The 23893-nt window shown below is 58.6% G+C and overlaps 3 protein-coding genes across 3 annotated transcripts in view; 1 reads left to right on the plus strand and 2 right to left on the minus strand.

Moving 5' to 3' along the window:
* The window catches only part of PTK2B (protein tyrosine kinase 2 beta), a gene marked incomplete at its 5' end in the record, with an annotated part of 14606 nt that extends 4394 nt beyond the window's left edge, over positions 1 to 10212 (plus strand). The window contains 17 exons of the mRNA XM_014960884.1: positions 44 to 141; positions 246 to 330; positions 873 to 973; positions 1069 to 1184; positions 2167 to 2267; positions 2408 to 2497; positions 3027 to 3231; positions 3694 to 3799; positions 3923 to 3988; positions 4658 to 4783; positions 5946 to 6092; positions 6778 to 6813; positions 7104 to 7131; positions 7537 to 7583; positions 7820 to 7963; positions 8998 to 9078; positions 9172 to 10212. Coding sequence (XP_014816370.1) covers positions 44 to 141; positions 246 to 330; positions 873 to 973; positions 1069 to 1184; positions 2167 to 2267; positions 2408 to 2497; positions 3027 to 3231; positions 3694 to 3799; positions 3923 to 3988; positions 4658 to 4783; positions 5946 to 6092; positions 6778 to 6813; positions 7104 to 7131; positions 7537 to 7583; positions 7820 to 7963; positions 8998 to 9078; positions 9172 to 9387 — 1793 coding nt within the window. The remainder of the gene's footprint in view (positions 1 to 43; positions 142 to 245; positions 331 to 872; positions 974 to 1068; positions 1185 to 2166; positions 2268 to 2407; positions 2498 to 3026; positions 3232 to 3693; positions 3800 to 3922; positions 3989 to 4657; positions 4784 to 5945; positions 6093 to 6777; positions 6814 to 7103; positions 7132 to 7536; positions 7584 to 7819; positions 7964 to 8997; positions 9079 to 9171) is intronic.
* Positions 10213 to 11203: 991 nt separating this feature from the next.
* CHRNA2 (cholinergic receptor, nicotinic alpha 2) lies at positions 11204 to 14187 on the minus strand. Its single transcript, XM_014960888.1, has 2 exons — positions 13157 to 14187; positions 11204 to 12036 (listed from the first exon to the last, which is right to left on the minus strand). The coding sequence occupies exons 1-2, from the start codon at positions 14117 to 14119 to the stop codon at positions 11911 to 11913; spliced, it is 1089 nt and encodes a 362-aa protein (XP_014816374.1). The 5' UTR covers positions 14120 to 14187; the 3' UTR covers positions 11204 to 11910.
* Positions 14188 to 15899: 1712 nt separating this feature from the next.
* On the minus strand, positions 15900 to 23534 carry LOC106899180 (neuronal acetylcholine receptor subunit alpha-2). Its single transcript, XM_014960887.1, has 6 exons — positions 23273 to 23534; positions 21212 to 21366; positions 20099 to 20143; positions 19779 to 19888; positions 18225 to 19332; positions 15900 to 17103 (listed from the first exon to the last, which is right to left on the minus strand). Exons 1-6 carry the CDS (start codon positions 23490 to 23492, stop codon positions 16978 to 16980), a joined length of 1764 nt encoding a protein of 587 aa, XP_014816373.1. The 5' UTR covers positions 23493 to 23534; the 3' UTR covers positions 15900 to 16977.
* Between the last annotated feature and the right edge of the window lie 359 nt (positions 23535 to 23893).

Here is a 23893-nt window from a genome sequence, read left to right on the forward strand (position 1 = left end):
AGCTGGCACTGCCACCTCTGCCCCCCTCCCCTTGTCCCTAAAGTCCAGCTCTACGGCATCTCCCGGGAGGACGTCACCTTGGGCAGGATCCTGGGAGAAGGCTTCTTTGGAGAGGTCTACGAGGGAGTCTACACCACCCCAGTGAGTGTCCCTGCCTTCTCCCTGCCCTTTCTGCCTCCTCCCTGGCCTTGGTGGGGGGGGGGGAATGGGGCAAAGCATCCCCCCACCTCTCCTTCTCCTTGCAGAAAGGGGAGCGGGTCAACGTGGCGGTGAAGACCTGCAAGAAGGACTGCAGCCCGGAGAACAAGGACAAGTTCCTGAGCGAGGCGGGTACGTTGGGGGGCGGGTCTTGCTGACTTTTGAGGGGGGGACAGAGCTCAGAGTCCCCCCCCTGGGGCTCACAGAGTGGGGCAGAGGACAGATATGGGGGGGACCTGGTGGTGCCTGCAGCACTGCAATGGTGGGGATGGTAGAACCATGCCCTGGCATCTTCTGGTCCCTGCCTGGGGACAAATCCCCGTGGCAACACAGGACAGAGCAGGAGGAAGGAGGTGGCCCATCCTCTCACCCCTGTGACATGGCTCTTCTCCAAAACACCTGGTTTATGGGGGGGGATGGCTACCAGGAGGGCAATAAAGGCTGCTAAATCCTTGTGTGAGACCAGATGGGCACCACCTGGATGAAGATCCCTGGGGAGCTAGAAATTGGGAGCCCCAAACTCTTTGGGGACACACTTGGCTGTCACTGGCAGTTCCTCCTGCTCTGTCTGTGGCTCCATGGCAGAGACCTGTCCCCACACCCCAGGTTTGGGCTCCTGGAGAAGGGACACCCCCCATTCCAGGGTGTCTGACCTGGCTGTGGTCTCCCTGCAGTGCTGATGAAGAAGCTGGACCACCCCCACATCGTGAAGCTCATCGGCATCGCCGAAGAGGAGCCCACCTGGATCATCATGGAGCTCTATCCCTACGGAGAGGTGAGTAGGGTCCCACCACCAGATCCTGTCCCATCCTGCCACCCTTCCTGCCCCCTGTTTGGTCCCTGACCCCCCCCTGGCTTGTTCCCTTGCAGCTGGGGCAGTACCTGGAGCAGAACAAGCACTGCCTGGCCGTGCCCACCCTCATCCTCTACGCGCTGCAGATCAGCAAAGCCCTGGCCTACCTGGAGGCCATCAACTGCGTGCACAGGTAGGGCAGGGAGGGAAGAGGAGCTGGGGAGGGTGGTGGGAGAGGCAGGGGACAGCAGGGTCCATGGGGGGACAGGCAGGTGGGGAGCAGCAGGAGGCAGAAGCTGGCAGCACCCTTTGGTGCAGACACTTTTTGCAGCCTGGTGAGCTGGTGTGAGCATCCCCCCTCCATCCCCCCTCCTTCTCCAACCCTTCTCTGTCCCTTCTCCAACCCTTCTCTGTCCCTTCTCCAACCCTTCTCTGTCCCTTCTCCAACCCTTCTCTGTCCCTTCTCCAACCCTTCTCTGTCCCTTCTCCAACCCTTCTCTGTCCCTTCTCCAACCCTTCTCTGTCCCTTCTCCAACCCTTCTCTGTCCCTTCTCCAACCCTTCTCTGTCCCTTCTCCAACCCTTCTCTGTCCCTTCTCCAACCCTTCTCTGTCCCTTCTCCAACCCTTCTCTGTCCCTTCTCCAACCCTTCTCTGTCCCTTCTCCAACCCTTCTCTGTCCCTTCTCCAACCCTTCTCTGTCCCTTCTCCAACCCTTCTCTGTCCCTTCTCCAACCCTTCTCTGTCCCTTCTCCAACCCTTCTCTGTCCCTTCTCCAACCCTTCTCTGTCCCTTCTCCAACCCTTCTCTGTCCCTTCTCCAACCCTTCTCTGTCCCTTCTCCAACCCTTCTCTGTCCCTTCTCCAACCCTTCTCTGTCCCTTCTCCAACCCTTCTCTGTCCCTTCTCCAACCCTTCTCTGTCCCTTCTCCAACCCTTCTCTGTCCCTTCTCCAACCCTTCTCTGTCCCTTCTCCAACCCTTCTCTGTCCCTTCTCCAACCCTTCTCTGTCCCTTCTCCAACCCTTCTCTGTCCCTTCTCCAACCCTTCTCTGTCCCTTCTCCAACCCTTCTCTGTCCCTTCTCCAACCCTTCTCTGTCCCTTCTCCAACCCTTCTCTGTCCCTTCTCCAACCCTTCTCTGTCCCTTCTCCCTGGCCAAGAGTCTCTCTCCTTGCAGGGATATTGCTGTGAGGAACATCCTGGTGGCCTCCCCAGAGTGCGTGAAGCTGGGGGACTTCGGGCTCTCCAGGTACATCGAGGATGAGGAGTACTATAAAGGTAAGGGATTGCGTGATGGAGTTGGGGCCCTCTCCATCCCTGGGAGGGCAGAGACCATGGTGAGACCTCGCTGCCCTGCCCTGGGGCTGCTCCATCCCCATCCTGCACCGAGCACAGCCACCATCTGTCTCTCCCTCCAGCCTCCATCACCCGGCTCCCCATCAAGTGGATGTCACCCGAGTCCATCAACTTCCGTCGCTTCACGACGGCCAGTGATGTCTGGATGTTTGGTGAGTGGTGGGATGGGGACAGAGCAGGGTCCTGGGCATCATCCACCTTCTGTGGCATCATCTGGAAGCACAGGAGCACATCCTGCTCCAGGGCGGTGGGGTTATCCCAGCCCTGCCCTTGAGGACAGGGCTCCTGGGGCAGAGCTTCCTCCAATTCAACCATCATTAGATGCTTCTTTCTGCTCTAGTGAAGTCAAGATAGTTGCGAGGGCTGAGTTAAACTCTGGCCCCTCCAAATATCCATCCTCCTGCCTGTCCACCCATCCCCATGGCCTCTGTCCATCTGTCTGTCCCTAACAACTCTATGGGGGCCAGCAGTGACCAGGAGGTGGGCTCCTTGTAGCTTCTTGGGAGAGCAGCCAGCTCTTTCCTCTGCTCATTTTTCACCCAGAGACCAGCAAGGCCGAGCAGCCAAGTGACCTGGTGTCACACCATAAAGTAGTGATGTCACCACGTCCCCAAAAACCCGAGCAAGGGGCCGGCCCCTCAGCTGTAGCATCAGTTGAGGTTCCTCATGTTGCTCCCACAGCTGTGTGCATGTGGGAGATCCTGAGCTACGGCAAGCAGCCCTTCTTCTGGCTGGAGAACAAGGACGTGATCGGGGTGCTGGAGAGGGGGGACCGCCTGCCCAAGCCTGACCTCTGCCCCCCCGTCCTCTACACCCTCATGACGCGCTGCTGGGACTATGACCCCAGTGAAAGGCCCAAGTTCAAGGACTTGGTTTGCAGCTTGAGGTGAGCAGGGTGGGTGGGGGGACCGATGATGGGGTGGGGAGGGCCATGGTTTGATGTCAGGGTGGGCAAGTTGGGTGAAGGAGAAAAATGAAGATGCATGAGATTTTGGGTCTGGAGTTTTCTGGCCAAGTCCAAACTCCTAGGACCGTTTCAGACCATTTGAGCCCACCTGCACTCAGGGTGGTGGTGCCTGGGCTGAAATGGAGATGCTTTGCTTCCTGAGGAGGGGCCTTGCAGGAGAGTCCTGACCCCACATTGCACTGGGGCCAGCCGTGGCGATGCTGGTGTGGTTGGCCATGACCAAGGAATGTCCTCCCAGTCCTTTCCCTTCACTCTTCCCATCCCTTCTTGTTCCCTTGTGTTTTCTATGGCCCATCCATCTGGAGCATCCCCACGCTCTGGGCTATGGGAGATGTGTCAATGCTCCCTCCCGGGGCTGTCACCCCCCATCTTCCCCTGCAGTGACATTTACCTGATGGAGAAGGAGCTGGCCAAGGAGCAGGAGAGGAACAACCGCCACCGGCCTCCCAAAATCATGGAGCCATCCTTCCAGGAGCCACCTCCGAAGGTGAGGAGAAGGCAGTGAAGGCGGGTTCATGACCCTACCTCGACCTGTTGGTGGGTGCTGCAGAAGTGGGCCCTCCCCGATCTTGCACCCACCGTGTGTTTCTCCCTCCTCTGCTCCCTGTAGCCCAGCAGACCCAGGTACAAGCCACCACCCCAGAACAACCTCCTGGTTCCCAAGCTGCAGTTCCAGGTAAGGATGCGTGGCTGGAGCATCCCACAGGGACGTGAGCAAAGGGGTTGACGCTGGAAAACCCTGCCTGGAGCTCAAGTCCTTGGGGGCTCGTGGCTTTTGGGGCTCCAAGGTGGCCCACACCACCACCGAGTGCCTCCAGCCACCTTGCCAGCAGGACACCACACCTCTCATGGTCTCAGCCCTGCCCACCCCATGTTTTGTCCATCCCTGGGAGCTGGTGGAGAGACTTTTGCCCTAGGGAAGGGCAATTTTGACACCTGGCTGGGAGGGAGAGGAGTTTTGATGTGACCTGGGCTGAGTTTGGCTGCCTGGTGGGAGAACAGGTCAACCCATCTCCAAGGAGCGGTGCCGGTCCCTGTGGCACCACGATGAAACCCTCAAGAGCAACGATTTTGAGTGTTCTTTTTTGGGGGCTGGGCCAGGGGCTTCATCAGCAGCGAGGGAGATCTCAACCCTGTGCTCGGGGCGAGGAAGAGCCGAGCAGGGGAGGAAGGTCCCCATCCTGCTGCGTTGGGTGGGCGTGAGGCCGCTCTGGGTGCCAAAGCCGCTGTCCCCCGCGTCGTCTGCTCCGTCTGTCTGTCCGTCTGTCCGCACTAACACCCCCGTGGCCTTGTTTTGTGCCCTTGCCACCCCGCTGCTTGCCCCCCGACCCCTGCTCACCCGCAGGTGCCCGAGGGTCTGTGTGCCAGCTCGCCCACCCTCACCAACCCCGTGGAGTACCAGTCTCCGGCCAACTCCCTGCACACCCCACCGCTCAACCGCCACAACGTCTTCAAGCGCCACAGCATGAGGGTAAGAGGAGGATTCTTTTCTCATCCTGCGACATCCAGAGGACATCCCAGTCCCCGGTGGCCTCATCCGAGGAGAAGGCTTGCTGGGAGGGATGCTCTCGCTGCACCACGCTCTGCTCTGCGCTGCCGCCTCCGCTGCTTCCAGCTCAATGTTTGCTCCCAATCCACCTGTGGGAGGGTCAAATACATCCACCCCGTGGGTGCTGGTTGGAGGGATCCATCCACCCCGTGGATGCTGGTTGGAGGGATCCATCCACCCCATGGGTGCTGGTTGGAGGGATCAAGCCCATGATCAATGCCTACAAGTATCTCAAGGGAGGGTTGAAGGAGGAGGGAGCCAGACTCTTTTCAGTGGTTCCCAGTGAGAGGACGAGGGGCAACGGGCACAAGTTGGAACATAAGAGGTTCCTCTCAAATATGAGGAGAAACTTCTTCACGGTGAGGGTGACAGAGCCCTGGGACAGGCTGCCCAGGGAGGGTGTGGAGTCCCCTTCCTTGGAGATTTTCAAGCCCTGCCTGGATGCTCCTGAGTAACACGCTCTGACAAGCTCTGGGCAATCCTGCTTCAGCAGGGGAGTTGGACTAGATGATCTCTATGGTCCCTTCCAACTCTAAAATTCAGTGAAATTCAGTGAAAGGGCTCCAGGGTGTCTCCAGCCCCCTGCTATACGTGTTTGCACAAAGACATGTTGGTGGACATCTCTAAAAACGTTTGGCTGCCGCTCCTCAGGGCTTTGGATCATGTTTGACGTTGTCACCTGAGATGCCAGCAGTGGTCTGCAGCCTGCTGGGGTTGGTTATTCCAGCCCCAAAATCAGAGCTGGGTGGTGGGATGCCTGTTTTGATGCTCTGCCCACTGTGCTGTCACAACCGTGGTGCCAATTGTGGCCACACCACGGGCACGATGAGCTTCTCCCCATGGTGACCCATGCATGCTGCCCATGGAAGGTGCTAGGATGCGGTGGTGGGAAACATAGGACCACCTGGTGGCTTCCTCTCCCTGCTGGAAACCCAGGTTCTCCCCAAATTCAGCCTGGGGGTTCATAGCTGTTGGGGTCTGGTGCATGGCTTGCATGCCCGGAGTGGGGCTCTGGGTCCCGTGCTGAAATCAGGGGGGGCTCTGGGTCTTGAACCCCCTGGTTACCACCATCTCTGCACACCAGGAGGAAGACTTCCTCCGTCCCAGCAGCAGGGAGGAGGCGCAGAAGCTCTGGGAGATGGAGAGGCTCAGGATGCGGCAGGTCCTGGACAAGCAGCAGAAGCAGATGGTGGAGGACTACCAGTGGCTGCGGCAGGAGGAGAAGTCCCTGGTGAGTGGCCTCCAGCCCTTGCCACCCCCATGAAGGTGGTGGAACAGCCACAGCAGCCATTGAGGTTGCTCTTCCTGGCTTGGAAAACCCAGTTTTCTTTGGAGGAACAGCTCCTCCAGCAGCCAAACCTCTATTTCCTACACCCGTAAGAACCTCACGGAGCTGCTTCGTTTCCAAATGAGTATTTGGAAACTTGGACAAAACTTTAAATACTTGCAGTCTCGTCTTAATGAGCTTTTATAACGCTTTTGAAATAAGATCTGGAGAGAGCTAATGTGTGACTAATCCATCAGCTTGCGGTGAGACAGGCTGGGGAGGAGACAGAAAATCTTTTCATTTGATGGATCCAGGCAGCCAGTGAAGCAAAGCCCAGCTCCCCTCGCCCCCACAAGTGGCTGCAAACAACTGCTTCAATTAAACTTCTTTTATTTTTTTTTTTTTAGCAGCAGTTGATGGGTTCTGGTACCCCAGGAGCAGGCAGGGAGCAGATAGGGGGGATAGGATGGGATGGAGATGGGACCACCCATGGGTATGAAGCCCCTTCCCCTCCCACACTCCCAGCCCCTGCAGAGAAACGTTCCTGTGATGTGTTTCATGAGGCTCCCAGAAAACAAGAAAATGCCTTCTTCTTCCCTTTCTTTTCCCTTTTTTCCACGTTTCTCACAAAGCTTCTCCCCCTTTGCAGGACCCAACGGTGTTTATGAACAACAACCCTCCCCCGGTGAGTGGTGCTGGCCCTGGAGAGGCTGGGTCAGGGTGTATTTTGGTGCAGGGAAGGGGGGTCCTTCTCCTTGGGGGTGTCTGGATTTGCTTTGGCATGGACGGGTGATAAATATTTATATACATTCCCCTCACGTTGGGAAAATTAATCTGCAATTGTTAACGGGGTGAAATATTGGTGGTCTGGAGCTCCCCACCAGAAGCCCAGGAGGGGATGGTGATGCCTCCTCCCTCTTCACTGCCTCCAGATGGGACTTTGTGCCTCTCATTCCCTGTTTCTTCCCTCCACAGCTGCTCCCGGAGAAGGAGACGGATTACAGTGAGTGCCCGGAGCTGCCCGGGGTGTGGGGCTGCCCCTGACCCCCACCCAGCAGCTCCCACTTTGGGGCTGCAAGCAGGGACCCCCACACTGTGCTGCCAGGAGCCATGGGGCCGTATCTCCCCCGGCTTTGGGATCCTCCATGAAAGAATTCCCAGATCCTGGGGAGAAGCTTTGCCTGTCCAAGGAGCTGGGGGGTCTTCCTGTCCTGGCCATGGGGGTCCAAGGGGGTCTGGCCCTGGGAGGTGGCCCATTTGGGGTGGGTCAAGGTGTCCAGCCACAGCAGGACACGCTTCTCCAGGGTGGTGTGGGGCGTGGAACGGGTCCCTGGGGTCTTGCAACATGTCCCTGTGTCCGAGGGGACAGCCAGAGTGACTCTCCTTCTTTCCCTTACTGACGGCATAGCGGAGTTCACGGGGCCCCCCCAGAAGCCTCCAAGACTTGGGGCACAGGTAAGACGTCCCCGGATGGGGCCACCATGGTCCCAGTTCTCCTCCTCCACCTCCATCATCCCTCTGCATCTGCAGGATGGGCCTTGTCTGTCTCTCCCAGGCCCCAGAGGGGTCAGACAAACCCAGCAGCATTGAGGTTGCAGGTGGGAGGTGTCCAGGGCTCCTTGTAGCTGGTGGTCTTTCCCTACTTGCCCCCTCGGTCCATCTGATCCCAACATGTCCCTGTTCCTCTACAGTCCATCCAACCGGCCCCCACCGCCAACCTGGACCGCACAGATGACACCGTGTACAGCAACGTCATGGACCTGGTGCGGGCTGTGCTGCAGCTGAAGAATGAGATCACCCTCCTGCCCCCAGAGGGCTACATCCTCGTGGTGAAGGTAGGGACAGCAGGGAGAGGACAATGGGGGAGGGAATGGGGAATGAGTCTGCCGAGCATCATCCACCAAGCATCCTTCTCAAGAAGGTCCCACATGCATAGGAGGGAGCATTTCCAACATTCCCACCTCCTGCTTTGGATCCTTGGGCCAATGATGGGAGTTTCCAATGTGCCCTACACCTCCATTGGGTCCTTGGGTGAATGGTGAGAGGGTTTACAACTTGCCCTGCTCCACTCTTGGGTCCTTGGGTCAATGGTTAGAGGCTTCAACGCGCTCTGCTCCTCCATTGGGTCCTTGGGTCAATGGTGGGAGAGCTTCCAGCACTCCCTGCTCCTCCATTGGGTCCTTGGGTCAATGGTGGGAGAGTTTCCAGCAGTCCTTGCTCCTCCATTGGGTCCTTGGGTCAATGGTGGGAGAGCTTCCAGCACTCCCTGCTCCTCCATTGGGTCCTTGGGTCAATGGTGGGAGAGTTTCCAGCCCTCCCTGCTCCTCCATTGGGTCCTTGGGTCAACGGTGGGAGAGCTTCCAGCACTCCCTGCTCCTCCATTGGGTCCGTGGTCAACGATGGGAGAGTTTCCAGCACTCCCTGCTCCTCCATTGGGTCCTTGGGTCAATGGTGGGAGAGTTTCCAGCACTCCCTGCTCCTCCATTGGGTCCTTGGGTCAATGGTGGGAGAGTTTCCAGCAGTCCTTGCTCCTCCATTGGGTCCTTGGGTCAATGGTGGGAGAGTTTCCAGCACTCCCTCCTCCTCTATTGGGTCCTTGGTCAACGATGGAAGAGTCTCCCACCATGCCCCTCTCCCAGATGGGATCCTTGGCTCAGTGACAGACTATTCCCATGTCCCACTTCCCCGTGCCCGTGCCTGGGGCCATCCTAACCCTGCCGTCCTCCCTGCAGAACGTGGGCCTTTCCCTGCCTCCCACCATGTCCTTCTCCCAAATGGGATCCTTGGCTTGATGACACAGACTATTCCCATGTCCCACTTCCCTGTGCCTGTGCCTGGAGCCATCCTAACCCTGCCATCCTCCCTGCAGAACGTGGGCCTTTCCCTGCGGAAGCTGATCGGCAGCGTCGACGAGATCCTGCCCATCCTGCCCGCTGCCTCCCGCACCGAGGTAGGACCAGGGGGAGGAAGGAGAAAGGGGTCTTGCGTGGGGTCGGGTGCTGGTGGCACCCCTATCCCTAACCCCCCTGCCTGTCACGGTCAGATCGAGGGGACCCAGAAGCTGCTCAACAAGGACTTGGCCGACCTCATCAACAAGATGCGGCTGGCGCAGCAGAACGCCGTCACCTCGCTGAGCGAGGAGTGCAAGAGGCAGATGCTGACGGCCTCCCACACCCTGGCCGTGGACGCCAAGAACCTCCTGGATGCCGTGGACCAAGCCAAGGTCCAGGCCAACCTGGTGAAGCTGTGCTTGGAGTGAAGGCAAGGGTGGAGAGAGAGAGAGAGGGGGAAGGAGAAGGGGTGGGGAAGGAAAGGAGGAGGAGAGGGACCCCCCGTGCTCCGGTGGACGGAGATGGGAGGAGAGCGTTGCGGAGGAGCTGGCTTTTGTGTGTCTCCTGTGGCCTGGCCGTCCTGCCCTCCCTGTCCCCCCTCCTCCTGCAGCCGCTCGTGTCTTTAGCGTCGTCTCGTTGGTCTTCTGAAGAAGGGAGGCATCTGGTGACTCGTCCCTGGAAAGGGCTGGGGAGGGGACCTGGCCGTCCCTGAGGGCAGCTGAAGGTCCCTCTGGCTCGGTGGCTTCCCTAGTTGCCCCCATCTCCGTGTGTCCGTCCCTCGGCCCCTCCGAGGACAGATGGCCGCGGGCGGCGTGTCACCAGGGGGACCTGGTGGCCGGGGGAGCTGGCATCCCAGGGGTGGTCCCCAGGAGCGGTGGCCGGAGGGACTGTTTGCGTTTCCTTGTACATTGTATAGAAGAATTTATTTAATGGTGGGAGGTGGCTCCATGCACCGTGGTGGAGCCAGTTGTGGTGCCCGTGGCCGGAGTCGGACCAGTTCCAAGCCTGCAGAGCACGGCGAGGGGGGAGGGATGGGACCTCGGTGTCCACAGCTTTCGGTGACACAAACCAGGAGCACGGTTCCTCCTCCAGCTGAGTGCCCTCCCAGCTGCTCTGTGTCAGCACCAACGGCAAAACCAAGTCTCTGTTCGGTTTGTGCTTCCCAGTTGGAAACCGTCACGGTTCGGGCTTTTCCCCAGCATCTTCCCACAGCGCTGTTCATTCCAGCTGAGATAAACCATGCACAAAAGTCCTGCCCTGCCTGTAATTGCCTCGTCACCCCCTTCCCCTACCCTGGGGACACCTCCCCTGGTCACCAGCACCTCTGCAGAAGGAGGTTGTCCCGCTCAGAGCTGAGGTATCTCGCCAGCGTGGGGAAGTGCCATCCTGGTGGCAGCATCCCCAGGGGACCTTCTGGGGTGAACCTGGGTCTGGTGGATCCACAGCCTCTCTGGAACCCTATTTCCCTCCCATTTGAGCCTACAATCCATACAGGTGTCCTGGACTCCACCTGCTCCCACCCCAAGAAAGTATCTGCAGATATTTGCTTCTGGAAGAGCATCAGGAATCATAGAACAGTTTGGGTTGGAAGGGACCTTAAAGACCATCTTGTTCCAACCCCCTGCCATGGTGGAGGCTGCTGGGAGGTGGTTCATGTGGGATAGCACAACTGTGAAGATGGGGTCCCCCACAAAAGAAGGATGTTTGGGGGGGTTCTAGTGCCACTCTGGTGGTGGTCACCCTAGAGCTTGAGCCCTGGTGGCCTTATCACCCAGAGAGGGGTGGTGGGTGATGGTTTGATGGCTGTGGCTGGCAAGAGGGTGCTGGAGGGATAAATGTGGGACGGGGAGCGAGTTCCCCCTCTGCCCCATGGTCCAGGTTGAGCCAACCAAAGGCTGCAACACCCTTGGGATGGGCACATCCCTCCATGGCACCATTTATTCCAGCCCATTTCGCTCCTAAAAGCATGATGTATTTTCTGAAACCCCCCCTCAGACTGCGTCCAGCACCACCATGGGTAGGGCTCCTGGAGGAGAGGAAAAGCCAGGAGAAACCTGGTGTTTCTCAGGGCATGGAAGAAGAGAGGAGATGTTCTGGAAGCTAGATATTAAAAGCTGGATTGCAGTGATCATCAGTTTGGGATCTGCTGTGAGATGGAGGAGGAGGATTTGTTCTCCCCACACCAGTGGAGTCCACCAGCATTGGCATTCCCTGAGCTCCCGGGGTCCTTGGGCTCTCTCTGGCTGTGTCTGGGTGGGTTGTCCCATTCCCCAGGGTGGGTTTTCCCTTCCAAGCCACCCCTATTTCTGGGTCGGCCATTCCCACCCCCCTGGCACCCCAAGCTCCGGTGTGGGATGGTGTGGAAGCGACCACTGGTGCCAGTGGGTTGTGGAGGGTCTGCTCCTGGGGTGGGCTTTGCAGAGCAGAAACCTACGAGCCATGCAGCTGAGCAGGGACCTTTCTCTCTCTCCTCCCATGGCTGTACCCCTTCTGCATGGACCATCCAAAGCCTTATTGCTTGTCCCATGTCATGCATGACTTCACCAGCCTGTGGTCCTGAGCACCCGGAGGTCAGGGTGTGTCCTAAAGCAGCTGGGATGTCCCCTCTTCTTGGCCAACACATTGGGAGTCATAACCAGACGCAGCTCTTGGGTTTTGGGTAGGACTTGGAGCAGCTCGAGGAGGCAGATGCCTCTCCTAGATGCCTCCAGCCTGTGCTCAGGCGATGGAGAACCTGTACCATGCCTTTCTTCGTGCCAGGATGGCTGTGACCACCATCCATCCCCACCATCCCCAGGTGACCCCTTGGCACAGCCCTTCCTTCACCCTGCCTTTCCCATCCAAGTGTCCTCAATGGTTGCACCCATGTCCTCCCAGGGCGAGGGAAGGTCTCCTCCCAGGAGAAGGGACCGTGCATCTCCTGCCATCCCCACCACAGCCTGGCCCAGCCCCTAGATCATCCCCGCCAGGTAGGGCGGGAGGAAGAGCCCCACGGTGCCCAGCAAGCAGACGATGATGAACATCCAGAGGAAGATGCGGTCGATCACCATGGCCACGTACTTCCAGTCCTCCTTCACCTGTGGAGCAGAAAGGGGCTGTGAGCACGGGCAGAGGATGCAGCCCCCCGTTTGTGAGGACCTCTTGGGGTTAGGAGACCATCCAGGGCTTCGTCTACATCCACTGTTTGTCTCAAGGTGAGGAGATACCCCTGTGTCTTGGGAAATTCCTGGAGCAGCAGGGCTGGGGGATGGACTTCTTCGGGGAGGCTGCTTGGGACAGAGCTAATCCCACCCAGGGTTTTCTGAAACCACCTGGATAAAAGTAGGGGTGCAGGGTCCTGAGCTGGGTCCCAGCAGGGCAGGCTGGGCCATCGCTGCTCTCCCAGGGCAGGGCAGCACGGGCAGGAGAGGGACTTAAAATCACAGAATGGTTTGGGTTGGAACGAACCTTAAAGATCATCCAGTTCTGTCCCTGCCCCGGGCAGGGACACCTCCCACCAAACCAGGTTGCTCAAAGCCCCGTTCAACCTGGCCTTGAACCCCTGCCAACATCCCCGCAGCCAGCAAGGATGGGAGCTGGAGGAACCCTCAACTGACCCTGGCATCTCTCAAGAGGTGATTGTTGATCTTAGCCCTGGCTTTGGGTCACAGAATCATAGAATTGCCCAGGTTGGGAGGGACCTTTCAGATCATGGAGTCCAACCGTTGACCTAACACTGCCCAAACCACCACTGACCCATGTCCCTCAGCACCACGTCTGCCCGGCTTTGAAATCCCTCCAGGGATGGGGACTCCACCACTGCCCTGGGCAGCCTCTGCCAAGGCTTCACAGCCCTTTCCAGGAAGAACTTTTCCCCAATCTCCAACCTAACCCCCCCCTGGGGCCACTTGAGGCCGTTTCCTCTTGTCCCATGGCCTGTTCCTTGGGAGAAGAGACCGACCCCCCCTGGCTACACCCTCCTTTCAGGGAGTTGGAGAGAGCGAGAAGGTCTCCCCTCAGCCTCCTTTTCTCCAGGCTGAACACCCCCAGCTCCCTCACTCCTCAATGTCTGTCTTGTCATGAAGGGCCCAAAACTGGACATCCGAGGTGGGTCCTCAGCAGCCAGGGATTTAACTGGGGGTCCCAGCAGGGACTCCCACATGGACATACAAGTGTTGGAGCCCCCACACCCCCCAGCCCTTGGGGACACCCACTCACCGAGAAGTCAGCGTCCTCGGCTCGCAGGTGGTCCGCGATGTACTGCACCCCTTCCAGGGCCTTCAGGATGCTGGGGGACAGTGTCAGCCCCTGCTCTGATCCTGCCTCCTCCTCCTCCTCTTCCTCCTTGGGGGGCACCCGGGGGGCTGACCCCGCTGATGCCTTCCCAGCTTGTCGCCCGCAGCCATAGCGGCACTGGGCGCCCTGGTCACGGGAGCCTGCCTGGGGCATGCGGCTGGGGTATGTCTTCTCCTCCTCTTCCTCCTCCTCTTCTTCTTCCTCCTCTTCCTCCTCTTCCTCCTCCCACTTGTCATCCACGTCGGTCTCCAGCCAGCACCGGGAGGTGCTGAGCCTGGTCCCCGGGAGGTCATACTGCCCCGCGGTCCCCTCGGGGGGAGGCAGCGCCGGGGGTCGCTTCATGAAGAGCCAACGAGGGATGAAGTCCAGGAAGAAGCTACGGACCCAGCGGGGCATCGTGTGGGTGCTGGGGGAGCGGTGGTGGACGTTGAGGACAAAGACGGTGATGATGATGGAGAGCGTGACGAAGATCATGGTGAAGAGGAGGTACTCGCCGATGAGAGGGATGACCAGAGAGGTGGAGGGGATGATCTCCGTGATGAGCAGCAGGAAGACAGTGAGGGAAAGCAGGACGGAGATGCAGAGGGTGATCTTCTCCCCACAGTCGGAGGGCAGGTAGAAGACCAGCACGGTCAGGCAGGAGATAAGGAGGCAGGGTATGATGAGGTTGATGGTGTAGAAGAGCGGGAGGCGACGGATGATGAAGCAGAAGGTGATGTCGGGGTAGATCTCGGTGCAGCAGTCGTACTTCTTGGAGTTATAGGTGCCGATGGCATTTATGATGGCCCACTCACCGCTCTCCCAGTAATCCTTGAGGTCCACGTGGTGGTCCATGTTCTCCAGGTCAATCTTGGCCTTATCGTAGGTCCAGGAGCCAAACTTCATCTTGCAGTTCTGCTGGTCGAAGGGGAAGAAGGTGACATCGATACTGCAGGAGCTCTTGTAGATGGCGGGTGGCACCCATTTCACTGTCCCAGTGGAGAAGAGGTGGGCCTTCGTCATGTGGGTCACAGCGAATTCCCCATCGGCACTGTAGAGGTGGAGAGGTAGAAGGTCAGAGGAAGATGAAGGTTTTCGCCCAAGAAACAGGGTCAGGAGCTCCCCCAGCTCTCAGGGCTGGGATGATCCTTGATTTGAGGCCATAGTCCCATCATGAATCCATGCATGGTGCTGGTTTCACCCTCCTGAGCATCATCCAGAGCATGGAGATGGGTGGGAGTAGGAGCACTGGACATGGGGAGACAGACGCAGATTGATTTGCATCCTTACCAGGGGGGTGGGATGGGGGCAGGAGGTCCAGGGGAGGGGAAGGGGGGCCTAGAAGTGCCAGGGAGCACTGGCATAGGATGGAATGGGATGATGGATGGGATGGAATGGGATGGGACCATGGCAACACCACTCACTTGTTGTAGAGCACGATGTCAGGGATCCAGATCATCTCAGAGGGCACCCGAATGGAGGTGACGTTGTCAAATTCGGCCGGGTCCCAGCGCAGCTTGTAGTCACTCCACTCCTGGAGGGGGGCACAGAGAGCAAGGCCTCTTGGTCTGGTGGGACTGAGCTGCCCGATGCCACCTTTCTCCTCCTCCTCTGGCAGCATCCCGCCAAGGAACAGCACCATGGAGGTGCCACCAAGACCCCCGAGCAAAGGCTTTCTGCCCCAAATTCTGTGCCCTCCTTGATATGCTCCTGCCCTTGCCCCAGACAGGGAACAGGGGTTTCCTTGTACATTGTATAGAAGAATTTATTTAATGGTGGGAGGTGGCTCCATGCACCGTGGTGGAGCCAGTTGTGGTGCCCGTGGCCGGAGTCGGACCAGTTCCAAGCCTGCAGAGCACGGCGAGGGGGGAGGGATGGGACCTCGGTGTCCACAGCTTTCGGTGACACAAACCAGGAGCACGGTTCCTCCTCCAGCTGAGTGCCCTCCCAGCTGCTCTGTGTCAGCACCAACGGCAAAACCAAGTCTCTGTTCGGTTTGTGCTTCCCAGTTGGAAACCGTCACGGTTCGGGCTTTTCCCCAGCATCTTCCCACAGCGCTGTTCATTCCAGCTGAGATAAACCATGCACAAAAGTCCTGCCCTGCCTGTAATTGCCTCGTCACCCCCTTCCCCTACCCTGGGGACACCTCCCCTGGTCACCAGCACCTCTGCAGAAGGAGGTTGTCCCGCTCAGAGCTGAGGTATCTCGCCAGCGTGGGGAAGTGCCATCCTGGTGGCAGCCTCCCCAGGGGACCTTCTGGGGTGAACCTGGGTCTGGTGGATCCACAGCCTCTCTGGAACCCTATTTCCCTCCCATTTGAGCCTACAATCCATACAGGTGTCCTGGACTCCACCTGCTCCCACCCCAAGAAAGTATCTGCAGATATTTGCTTCTGGAAGAGCATCAGGAATCATAGAACAGTTTGGGTTGGAAGGGACCTTAAAGACCATCTTGTTCCAACCCCCTGCCATGGTGGAGGCTGCTGGGAGGTGGTTCATGTGGGATAGCACAACTGTGAAGATGGGGTCCCCCACAAAAGAAGGATGTGGTCACCCTAGAGCTTGAGCCCTGGTGGCCTTATCACCCAGAGAGGGGTGGTGGGTGATGGTTTGATGGCTGTGGCTGGCAAGAGGGGGCTGGAGGGATAAAGTGGGGACGGGGAGCGAGTTCCCCCTCTGCCCCATGGTCCAGGTTGAGCCAACCAAAGGCTGCAACACCCTTGGGATGGGCACATCCCTCCATGGCACCATTTATTCCAGCCCATTTCGCTCCTAAAAGCATGATGTATTTTCTGAAACCCCCCCTCAGACTGCGTCCAGCACCACCATGGGTAGGGCTCCTGGAGGAGAGGAAAAGCCAGGAGAAACCTGGTGTTTCTCAGGGCATGGAAGAAGAGAGGAGATGTTCTGGAAGCTAGATATTAAAAGCTGGATTGCAGCGATCATCAGTTTGGGATCTGCTGTGAGATGGAGGAGGAGGATTTGTTCTCCCCACACCAGTGGAGTCCACCAGCATTGGCATTCCCTGAGCTCCCGGGGTCCTTGGGCTCTCTCTGGCTGTGTCTGGGTGGGTTGTCCCATTCCCCAGGGTGGGTTTTCCCTTCCAAGCCACCCCTATTTCTGGGTCGGCCATTCCCACCCCCCTGGCACCCCAAGCTCCGGTGTGGGATGGTGTGGAAGCGACCACTGGTGCCAGTGGGTTGTGGAGGGTCTGCTCCTGGGGTGGGCTTTGCAGAGCAGAAACCTACGAGCCATGCAGCTGAGCAGGGACCTTTCTCTCTCTCCTCCCATGGCTGTACCCCTTCTGCATGGACCATCCAAAGCCTTATTGCTTGTCCCATGTCATGCATGACTTCACCAGCCTGTGGTCCTGAGCACCCGGAGGTCAGGGTGTGTCCTAAAGCAGCTGGGATGTCCCCTCTTCTTGGCCAACACATTGGGAGTCATAACCAGACGCAGCTCTTGGGTTTTGGGTAGGACTTGGAGCAGCTCGAGGAGGCAGATGCCTCTCCTAGATGCCTCCAGCCTGTGCTCAGGCGATGGAGAACCTGTACCATGCCTTTCTTCGTGCCAGGATGGCTGTGACCACCATCCATCCCCACCATCCCCAGGTGACCCCTTGGCACAGCCCTTCCTTCACCCTGCCTTTCCCATCCAAGTGTCCTCAATGGTTGCACCCATGTCCTCCCAGGGCGAGGGAAGGTCTCCTCCCAGGAGAAGGGACCGTGCATCTCCTGCCATCCCCACCACAGCCTGGCCCAGCCCCTAGATCATCCCCGCCAGGTAGGGCGGGAGGAAGAGCCCCACGGTGCCCAGCAAGCAGACGATGATGAACATCCAGAGGAAGATGCGGTCGATCACCATGGCCACGTACTTCCAGTCCTCCTTCACCTGTGGAGCAGAAAGGGGCTGTGAGCACGGGCAGAGGATGCAGCCCCCCGTTTGTGAGGACCTCTTGGGGTTAGGAGACCATCCAGGGCTTCGTCTACATCCACTGTTTGTCTCAAGGTGAGGAGATACCCCTGTGTCTTGGGAAATTCCTGGAGCAGCAGGGCTGGGGGATGGACTTCTTCGGGGAGGCTGCTTGGGACAGAGCTAATCCCACCCAGGGTTTTCTGAAACCACCTGGATAAAAGTAGGGGTGCAGGGTCCTGAGCTGGGTCCCAGCAGGGCAGGCTGGGCCATCGCTGCTCTCCCAGGGCAGGGCAGCACGGGCAGGAGAGGGACTTAAAATCACAGAATGGTTTGGGTTGGAACGAACCTTAAAGATCATCCAGTTCTGTCCCTGCCCCGGGCAGGGACACCTCCCACCAAACCAGGTTGCTCAAAGCCCCGTTCAACCTGGTCTTGAACCCCTGCCAACATCCCCGCAGCCAGCAAGGATGGGAGCTGGAGGAACCCTCAACTGACCCTGGCATCTCTCAAGAGGTGATTGTTGATCTTAGCCCTGGCTTTGGGTCACAGAATCATAGAATTGCCCAGGTTGGGAGGGACCTTTCAGATCATGGAGTCCAACCGTTGACCTAACACTGCCCAAACCACCACTGACCCATGTCCCTCAGCACCACGTCTGCCCGGCTTTGAAATCCCTCCAGGGATGGGGACTCCACCACTGCCCTGGGCAGCCTCTGCCAAGGCTTCACAGCCCTTTCCAGGAAGAAATTTTCCCCAATCTCCATCCTAAACCTCCCCTGGGGCAACTTGAGGCCGTTTCCTCTTGTCCCATGGCCTGTTCCTTGGGAGAAGAGACCGACCCCCCCCTGGCTACACCCTCCTTTCAGGGAGTTGGAGAGAGCGAGAAGGTCTCCCCTCAGCCTCCTTTTCTCCAGGCTGAACACCCCCAGCTCCCTCACTCCTCAATGTCTGTCTTGTCATGAAGGGCCCAAAACTGGACATCCGAGGTGGGTCCTCAGCAGCCAGGGATTTAACTGGGGGTCCCAGCAGGGACTCCCACATGGACATACAAGTGTTGGAGCCCCCACACCCCTCAGCCCTTGGGGGCACCCACTCACCGAGAAGTCAGCGTCCTCGGCTCGCAGGTGGTCCGCGATGTACTGCACCCCTTCCAGGGCCTTCAGGATGCTGGGGGACAGTGTCAGCCCCTGCTCTGATCCTGCCTCCTCCTCCTCCTCTTCCTCCTTGGGGGGCACCCGGGGGGCTGACCCCGCTGATGCCTTCCCAGCTTGTCGCCCGCAGCCATAGCGGCACTGGGCGCCCTGGTCACGGGAGCCTGCCTGGGGCATGCGGCTGGGGTATGTCTTCTCCTCCTCTTCCTCCTCCTCTTCTTCTTCCTCCTCTTCCTCCTCTTCCTCCTCCCACTTGTCATCCACGTCGGTCTCCAGCCAGCACCGGGAGGTGCTGAGCCTGGTCCCCGGGAGGTCATACTGCCCCGCGGTCCCCTCGGGGGGAGGCAGCGCCGGGGGTCGCTTCATGAAGAGCCAACGAGGGATGAAGTCCAGGAAGAAGCTACGGACCCAGCGGGGCATCGTGTGGGTGCTGGGGGAGCGGTGGTGGACGTTGAGGACAAAGACGGTGATGATGATGGAGAGCGTGACGAAGATCATGGTGAAGAGGAGGTACTCGCCGATGAGAGGGATGACCAGAGAGGTGGAGGGGATGATCTCCGTGATGAGCAGCAGGAAGACAGTGAGGGAAAGCAGGACGGAGATGCAGAGGGTGATCTTCTCCCCACAGTCGGAGGGCAGGTAGAAGACCAGCACGGTCAGGCAGGAGATAAGGAGGCAGGGTATGATGAGGTTGATGGTGTAGAAGAGCGGGAGGCGACGGATGATGAAGCAGAAGGTGATGTCGGGGTAGATCTCGGTGCAGCAGTCGTACTTCTTGGAGTTATAGGTGCCGATGGCATTTATGATGGCCCACTCACCGCTCTCCCAGTAATCCTTGAGGTCCACGTGGTGGTCCATGTTCTCCAGGTCAATCTTGGCCTTATCGTAGGTCCAGGAGCCAAACTTCATCTTGCAGTTCTGCTGGTCGAAGGGGAAGAAGGTGACATCGATACTGCAGGAGCTCTTGTAGATGGCGGGTGGCACCCATTTCACTGTCCCAGTGGAGAAGAGGTGGGCCTTCGTCATGTGGGTCACAGCGAACTCCCCATCGGCACTGTAGAGGTGGAGAGGTAGAAGGTCAGAGGAAGATGAAGGTTTTCGCCCAAGAAACAGGGTCAGGAGCTCCCCCAGCTCTCAGGGCTGGGATGATCCTTGATTTGAGGCCATAGTCCCATCATGAATCCATGCATGGTGCTGGTTTCACCCTCCTGAGCATCATCCAGAGCATGGAGATGGGTGGGAGTGGGAGCACTGGACATGGGGAGACAGATGCAGATTGATTTGCATCCTTACCAGTGGGGTGGGATGGGGGGCAGGAGGAGCACTGGACATGGGGAGACAGACGCAGATTGATTTGCATCCTTACCAGGGGGGTGGGATGGGGGCAGGAGGTCCAGGGGAGGGGAAGGGGGGCCTAGAAGTGCCAGGGAGCACTGGCATAGGATGGAATGGGATGATGGATGGGATGGAATGGGATGGGACCATGGCAACACCACTCACTTGTTGTAGAGCACGATGTCAGGGATCCAGATCATCTCAGAGGGCACCCGAATGGAGGTGACGTTGTCAAATTCGGCCGGGTCCCAGCGCAGCTTGTAGTCACTCCACTCCTGGAGGGGGGCACAGAGAGCAAGGCCTCTTGGTCTGGTGGGACTGAGCTGCCCGATGCCACCTTTCTCCTCCTCCTCTGGCAGCATCCCGCCAAGGAACAGCACCATGGAGGTGCCACCAAGACCCCCGAGCAAAGGCTTTCTGCCCCAAATTCTGTGCCCTCCTTGATATGCTCCTGCCCTTGCCCCAGACAGGGAACAGGGTCCTACCTGCTTCAGCCAGACGTTCGTGGTCATCATTTGGTTCTTCTCATCCTGTGGTGGGAAAGAGGGAGAGATGAGAGGAGAGGGGCAGGGAGAGCCAAAGTGTTTGCCCTATCACGGCATCAGCCCCCCAAATTACTGCTTTCACTTTCTGCCCTCAGCATCTGGGGTTCAGCTCCTGGGAGCAACTGGTACCAGTACAAGTCCAGGGGAGGTTTAGGATGGATATTAGGAAAAATTTCTTCACCAAAAGGGTTAATCAAGCCTTGGTAGAGGCTGCCCAGGGAAGTGGTGGAGTCACCATCCCTGGAAGTATTTAAAAGACAGGCTGACGTGGTGCTGAGGGACATGGGTCAGTGGTGGCCTGGGCGGTGTTGGGTTAAGGGTTGGATTTGATGATCTTAAAGGTCTTCTTAGGTCTTCCAAAGAAAACGATTCTATATTTCTATATTTCCCCGAGATATCTGCTCACTAGATGGCAGCAAGAAACAGCGTATTGCAGTGTACAGCCCAGCTTCTCTGAGGGATGGACAGATGGACAGTCCCGAGGGTCGGTAGGTGGAAGGATGGACAGATGGGTAGGTGGACAGGTTGATAGGTGGATAGATAGATAGGTTGACAGGTGGACACGTGGACATATGGGTAGGTAGATGGGTGGATAGACGGACAGGTAAAGGGGTAGATGAGTGGACAGATGGGTGCTCATGCGAAGAATGAGTGAGGGATGGATGGACAGACAAACCCAGTGGTGCCCCAGGGTGGGTAGATGGTGAATAAGGACATGGCAGGGATGCAGAGCTCCAGTTTTCCTTGATGTTCTCCTGCTGCCAGGGGAGGGTTTGGGATGGAGAGGAAGGATGGCGACCCCCTGCTCATAGGAGGTTGAAGGGAGACAGTGTGGGTTGATTGTCACCCACTGGAGATGGCCAGGAGGTTGCTGCTGTCCGAACACAATCTCGCACCAGTGTCCCCAGACCCTGGTGTGGCAGAGCAGTAGGACCACCTGGTGAAAAGACAGATACTTTGCACCAGTGTTCCCCAGACCCTGGCGTGGCAGACCAGTAGGACCACCTGGTGAAAAGACAGATACCGTGCAGGATTGGGGTGCCTGATACACACCACGTCGATGAGCTGCGCGATGGAGAGCCCGAACCTCACAATGACCACGTCGGAGGTGTTGGGCACCGGCCGCGACCAGCGGTTGTAGCCGGTGAAGAGGTGCTTGAAGAGACGCTCCTCAGCATGGCTGCCACGCTGGTCTGGCAGGCAGGAGGCTGTGGGGAGACAGGGATGGCAATGGGGTGGGGGAGAGCTCGCTGACACCCCCCCTTTTCCACCCCCATGCACCCCAGTGGAAGGGGGTGACCATTCCAGTCCCTCAAGAAGGGGGGCTCCAGGAAAGCTGGGGAGGGACTCTGGATGAGGGAGGGGAGCCCTAGGAGGAGGGGGAAGGGTTGGACCCTGCAAGAGGGGAGATGGAGCTGAGCTGTGGGGAAGAACTTGTTTGGTGGGAGGGTGGTGAGAGCCTGGCCCAGGTTGCCCCGAGAAGCTGTGGCTGCCCCATCCCTGGAGGGGTTCAAGGGCAGGTTGGAGGGGGCTTGGAGCAACCTGGTGTGGTGGGAGGTGTCCCTGCCCAGGGCAGGGGGTGGCACTGGGGGGGCTTTAAGGTCCCTTCCCACCCAAACCATTCTATAATTCTGTGATTCTGGGCAAGCCCCCTCTCTGCTCCAGCAGACAGGGACGGTGAATCCCACCCTGGGATGTGGAGATGGAAATGAGCCCCATCAAGGCCGTTCTCCGGGGAGCAAAGAGTGGTGCAAGGTCAACCACACAATGCTGGCCGAGAAAATCCCACCCTTGGGTGGCTGTGATCCCTCTCCCAGTCTCCTCCAGCTGCTCTTAATGGTGCTAACTGGTCCAGCTTTGCAAGGTGGAGGCTGGCACAATCCTAGAGACTGCTGCAGCCCAGCCCAGGGACCATCCCTCACCGGGCTGGGATGATGAGCTCAAGGCTCTTTGCTCTGCCTAGAAGTGGTTGGCATCGGTCTTCGGTGCCGTCAGCCTGTGGTGCATCGCTCGCCGTCCTCGCTGACTGCAGAGCCCCATAAATTTCCACCAGCGAGTCGAAGGAGGCCGAGGGAGGGAGGGATGGAGGGGAGGGAGGGCTTTGCACAGCGATGTGCAACCACAAGAAACCTTGAAGGGGTGGCCCTGCCCTGAAGAAGGATGGGTGTACGGCCCTATAGCGTGCCCCGTGCCCCACACAAGCTCTCCCCACTGGGCAGTGCAACGCTGGCCGAGAAAATCCCACTCCCAGTCTCCTCCAGCTGCTCTTACTGGTGCTAACTGGTCCAGCTTTGCAAGGTGGAGGCTGGCACAATCCTAGAGACTGCTGCAGCCCAGCCCAGGGACCATCCCTCACCGGGCTGGGATGATGAGCTCAAGGCTCTTTGCTCTGCCTAGAAGTGGTTGGCATCGGTCTTCGGTGCCGTCAGCCTGTGGTGCATCGCTCGCCGTCCTCGCTGACTGCAGAGCCCCATAAATTTCCACCAGCGAGTCGAAGGAGGCCGAGGGAGGGAGGGATGGAGGGAGGGCTTTGCACAGTGATGTGCAACCAAAAGAAACCTTGAAGGGGTGGCTCTGCCCTGAAGACGGGTGGGTATACGGCCCTATAGAATGCCCTGTGCCCCACACAAGCTCTCCCCACTGGGCAGGAAAGCCCAGCAAGGGACCCAGTTCTTCTGCTTTGGCCAGGGACAATGTGCTGAGCAGCATCAAGGGTCATGGAGGCATTGGGGAGGACTGGTCTCGAGTGAAGGGACAAGCAAGATGCCCAGTTCCTGGGAGGTCTTGCTTTGGTGGGGGGGTGGAAGCAAAATCCAGGGGTTTTTTTCATCCCTCCAAAATTTCTAGCTTGCAGAGGATGGACCTGGGGCCCCAGAGGTGCAACCCCTGTGGGGGGGATGACCCAGAGCAGCTTGACACCACCCAGACGCTTGGGTGGACATGAAGCCCGTCCTAGCATGACACATGGTGGAGGACACCATGCCAGCGAGGAGACTGGGGATACTGGGAGACTGCAGGGGGGTAAACTGGGAGAGAACTGGTTTTCCAAGTGCATGCACCACGGCCCCCTCAACTTCCCCTCCCCTCTCCCCAGATTTACCCCCCCACCCTTACCCGTCTGGAAGGTGACGAAGCACCATGCGATGAGGGGGAGGATGCCATGGGAGAGCCACCCCATCCTCCTTGGACTGGTGTCCCCCGTGGACCCCCTCCCTGGAGCAGTTTGCAAAGACCCCAGGGAGGGACCAGGGGGAGCGATGAGCCGAGACGGTGGTGAGAGAGGATGCTCAGCAGGGAAAGCCACCACAGGGGACCTCCGACGGGATGTCCCCATTGTCAGAGAGAGCTGGAGGAGCCATGGATGGAGCTGGACATGGGGTGGGAGAGCCTCAGTGGGGACACAGCCTGGCCAGAGGGTGGGTCTGGGACACTGCCAAGTCACCAGCCCCAAATTTCACTCCTGGAAAGACAGTAGAGAGCGGCACCGTCACCCCGATGCCACCGCCGTGCGGGTCTGGGAGGTGACAGTCCCACTGTGGTCCCCTCAAAGCTGCTCCCAGCCACGAGCAGGGCTTGGAGCTGATCTGAGCAGCCACCCAGTCAAGGGAAAATGTCCCCAAAGTATCTGTTCCCCGTTTGACAAGTGCTCCTCAGGCAGCTGGACCCCGTGAGTTAAAGCCATGGGGAGCCCGGGTCTGTCCCTGGGGTGATTTAACAGCAGAGATGGAGCCCAAT

Source organism: Calidris pugnax, unplaced genomic scaffold (genome assembly GCF_001431845.1).
Source record: "Calidris pugnax isolate Ruff unplaced genomic scaffold, ASM143184v1 scaffold602, whole genome shotgun sequence".
Taxonomy (NCBI): domain Eukaryota; kingdom Metazoa; phylum Chordata; class Aves; order Charadriiformes; family Scolopacidae; genus Calidris; species Calidris pugnax.

What these genes read in the sequence shown, in the direction of transcription:
- CHRNA2 (XM_014960888.1), bottom strand. Translation starts at nt 14,119, where the DNA reads ATGAAGTTTGGCTCCTGGACCTACGATAAGGCCAAGATTGACCTGGAG. An exon ending in CCGAGGACGCTGACTTCTCG is followed by an intron (nt 12,037 to 13,156) that starts GTGAGTGGGTGT and finishes TCTGCTCCACAG; the next exon opens with GTGAAGGAGGACTGGAAGTA.
- LOC106899180 (XM_014960887.1), bottom strand. Translation starts at nt 23,492, where the DNA reads ATGGGGACATCCCGTCGGAGGTCCCCTGTGGTGGCTTTCCCTGCTGAG. An exon ending in GACATCGTGCTCTACAACAA is followed by an intron (nt 19,333 to 19,778) that starts GTGAGTGGTGTT and finishes CCACCTCTACAG; the next exon opens with TGCCGATGGGGAGTTCGCTG. An exon ending in CCGAGGACGCTGACTTCTCG is followed by an intron (nt 17,104 to 18,224) that starts GTGAGTGGGTGC and finishes TCTGCTCCACAG; the next exon opens with GTGAAGGAGGACTGGAAGTA.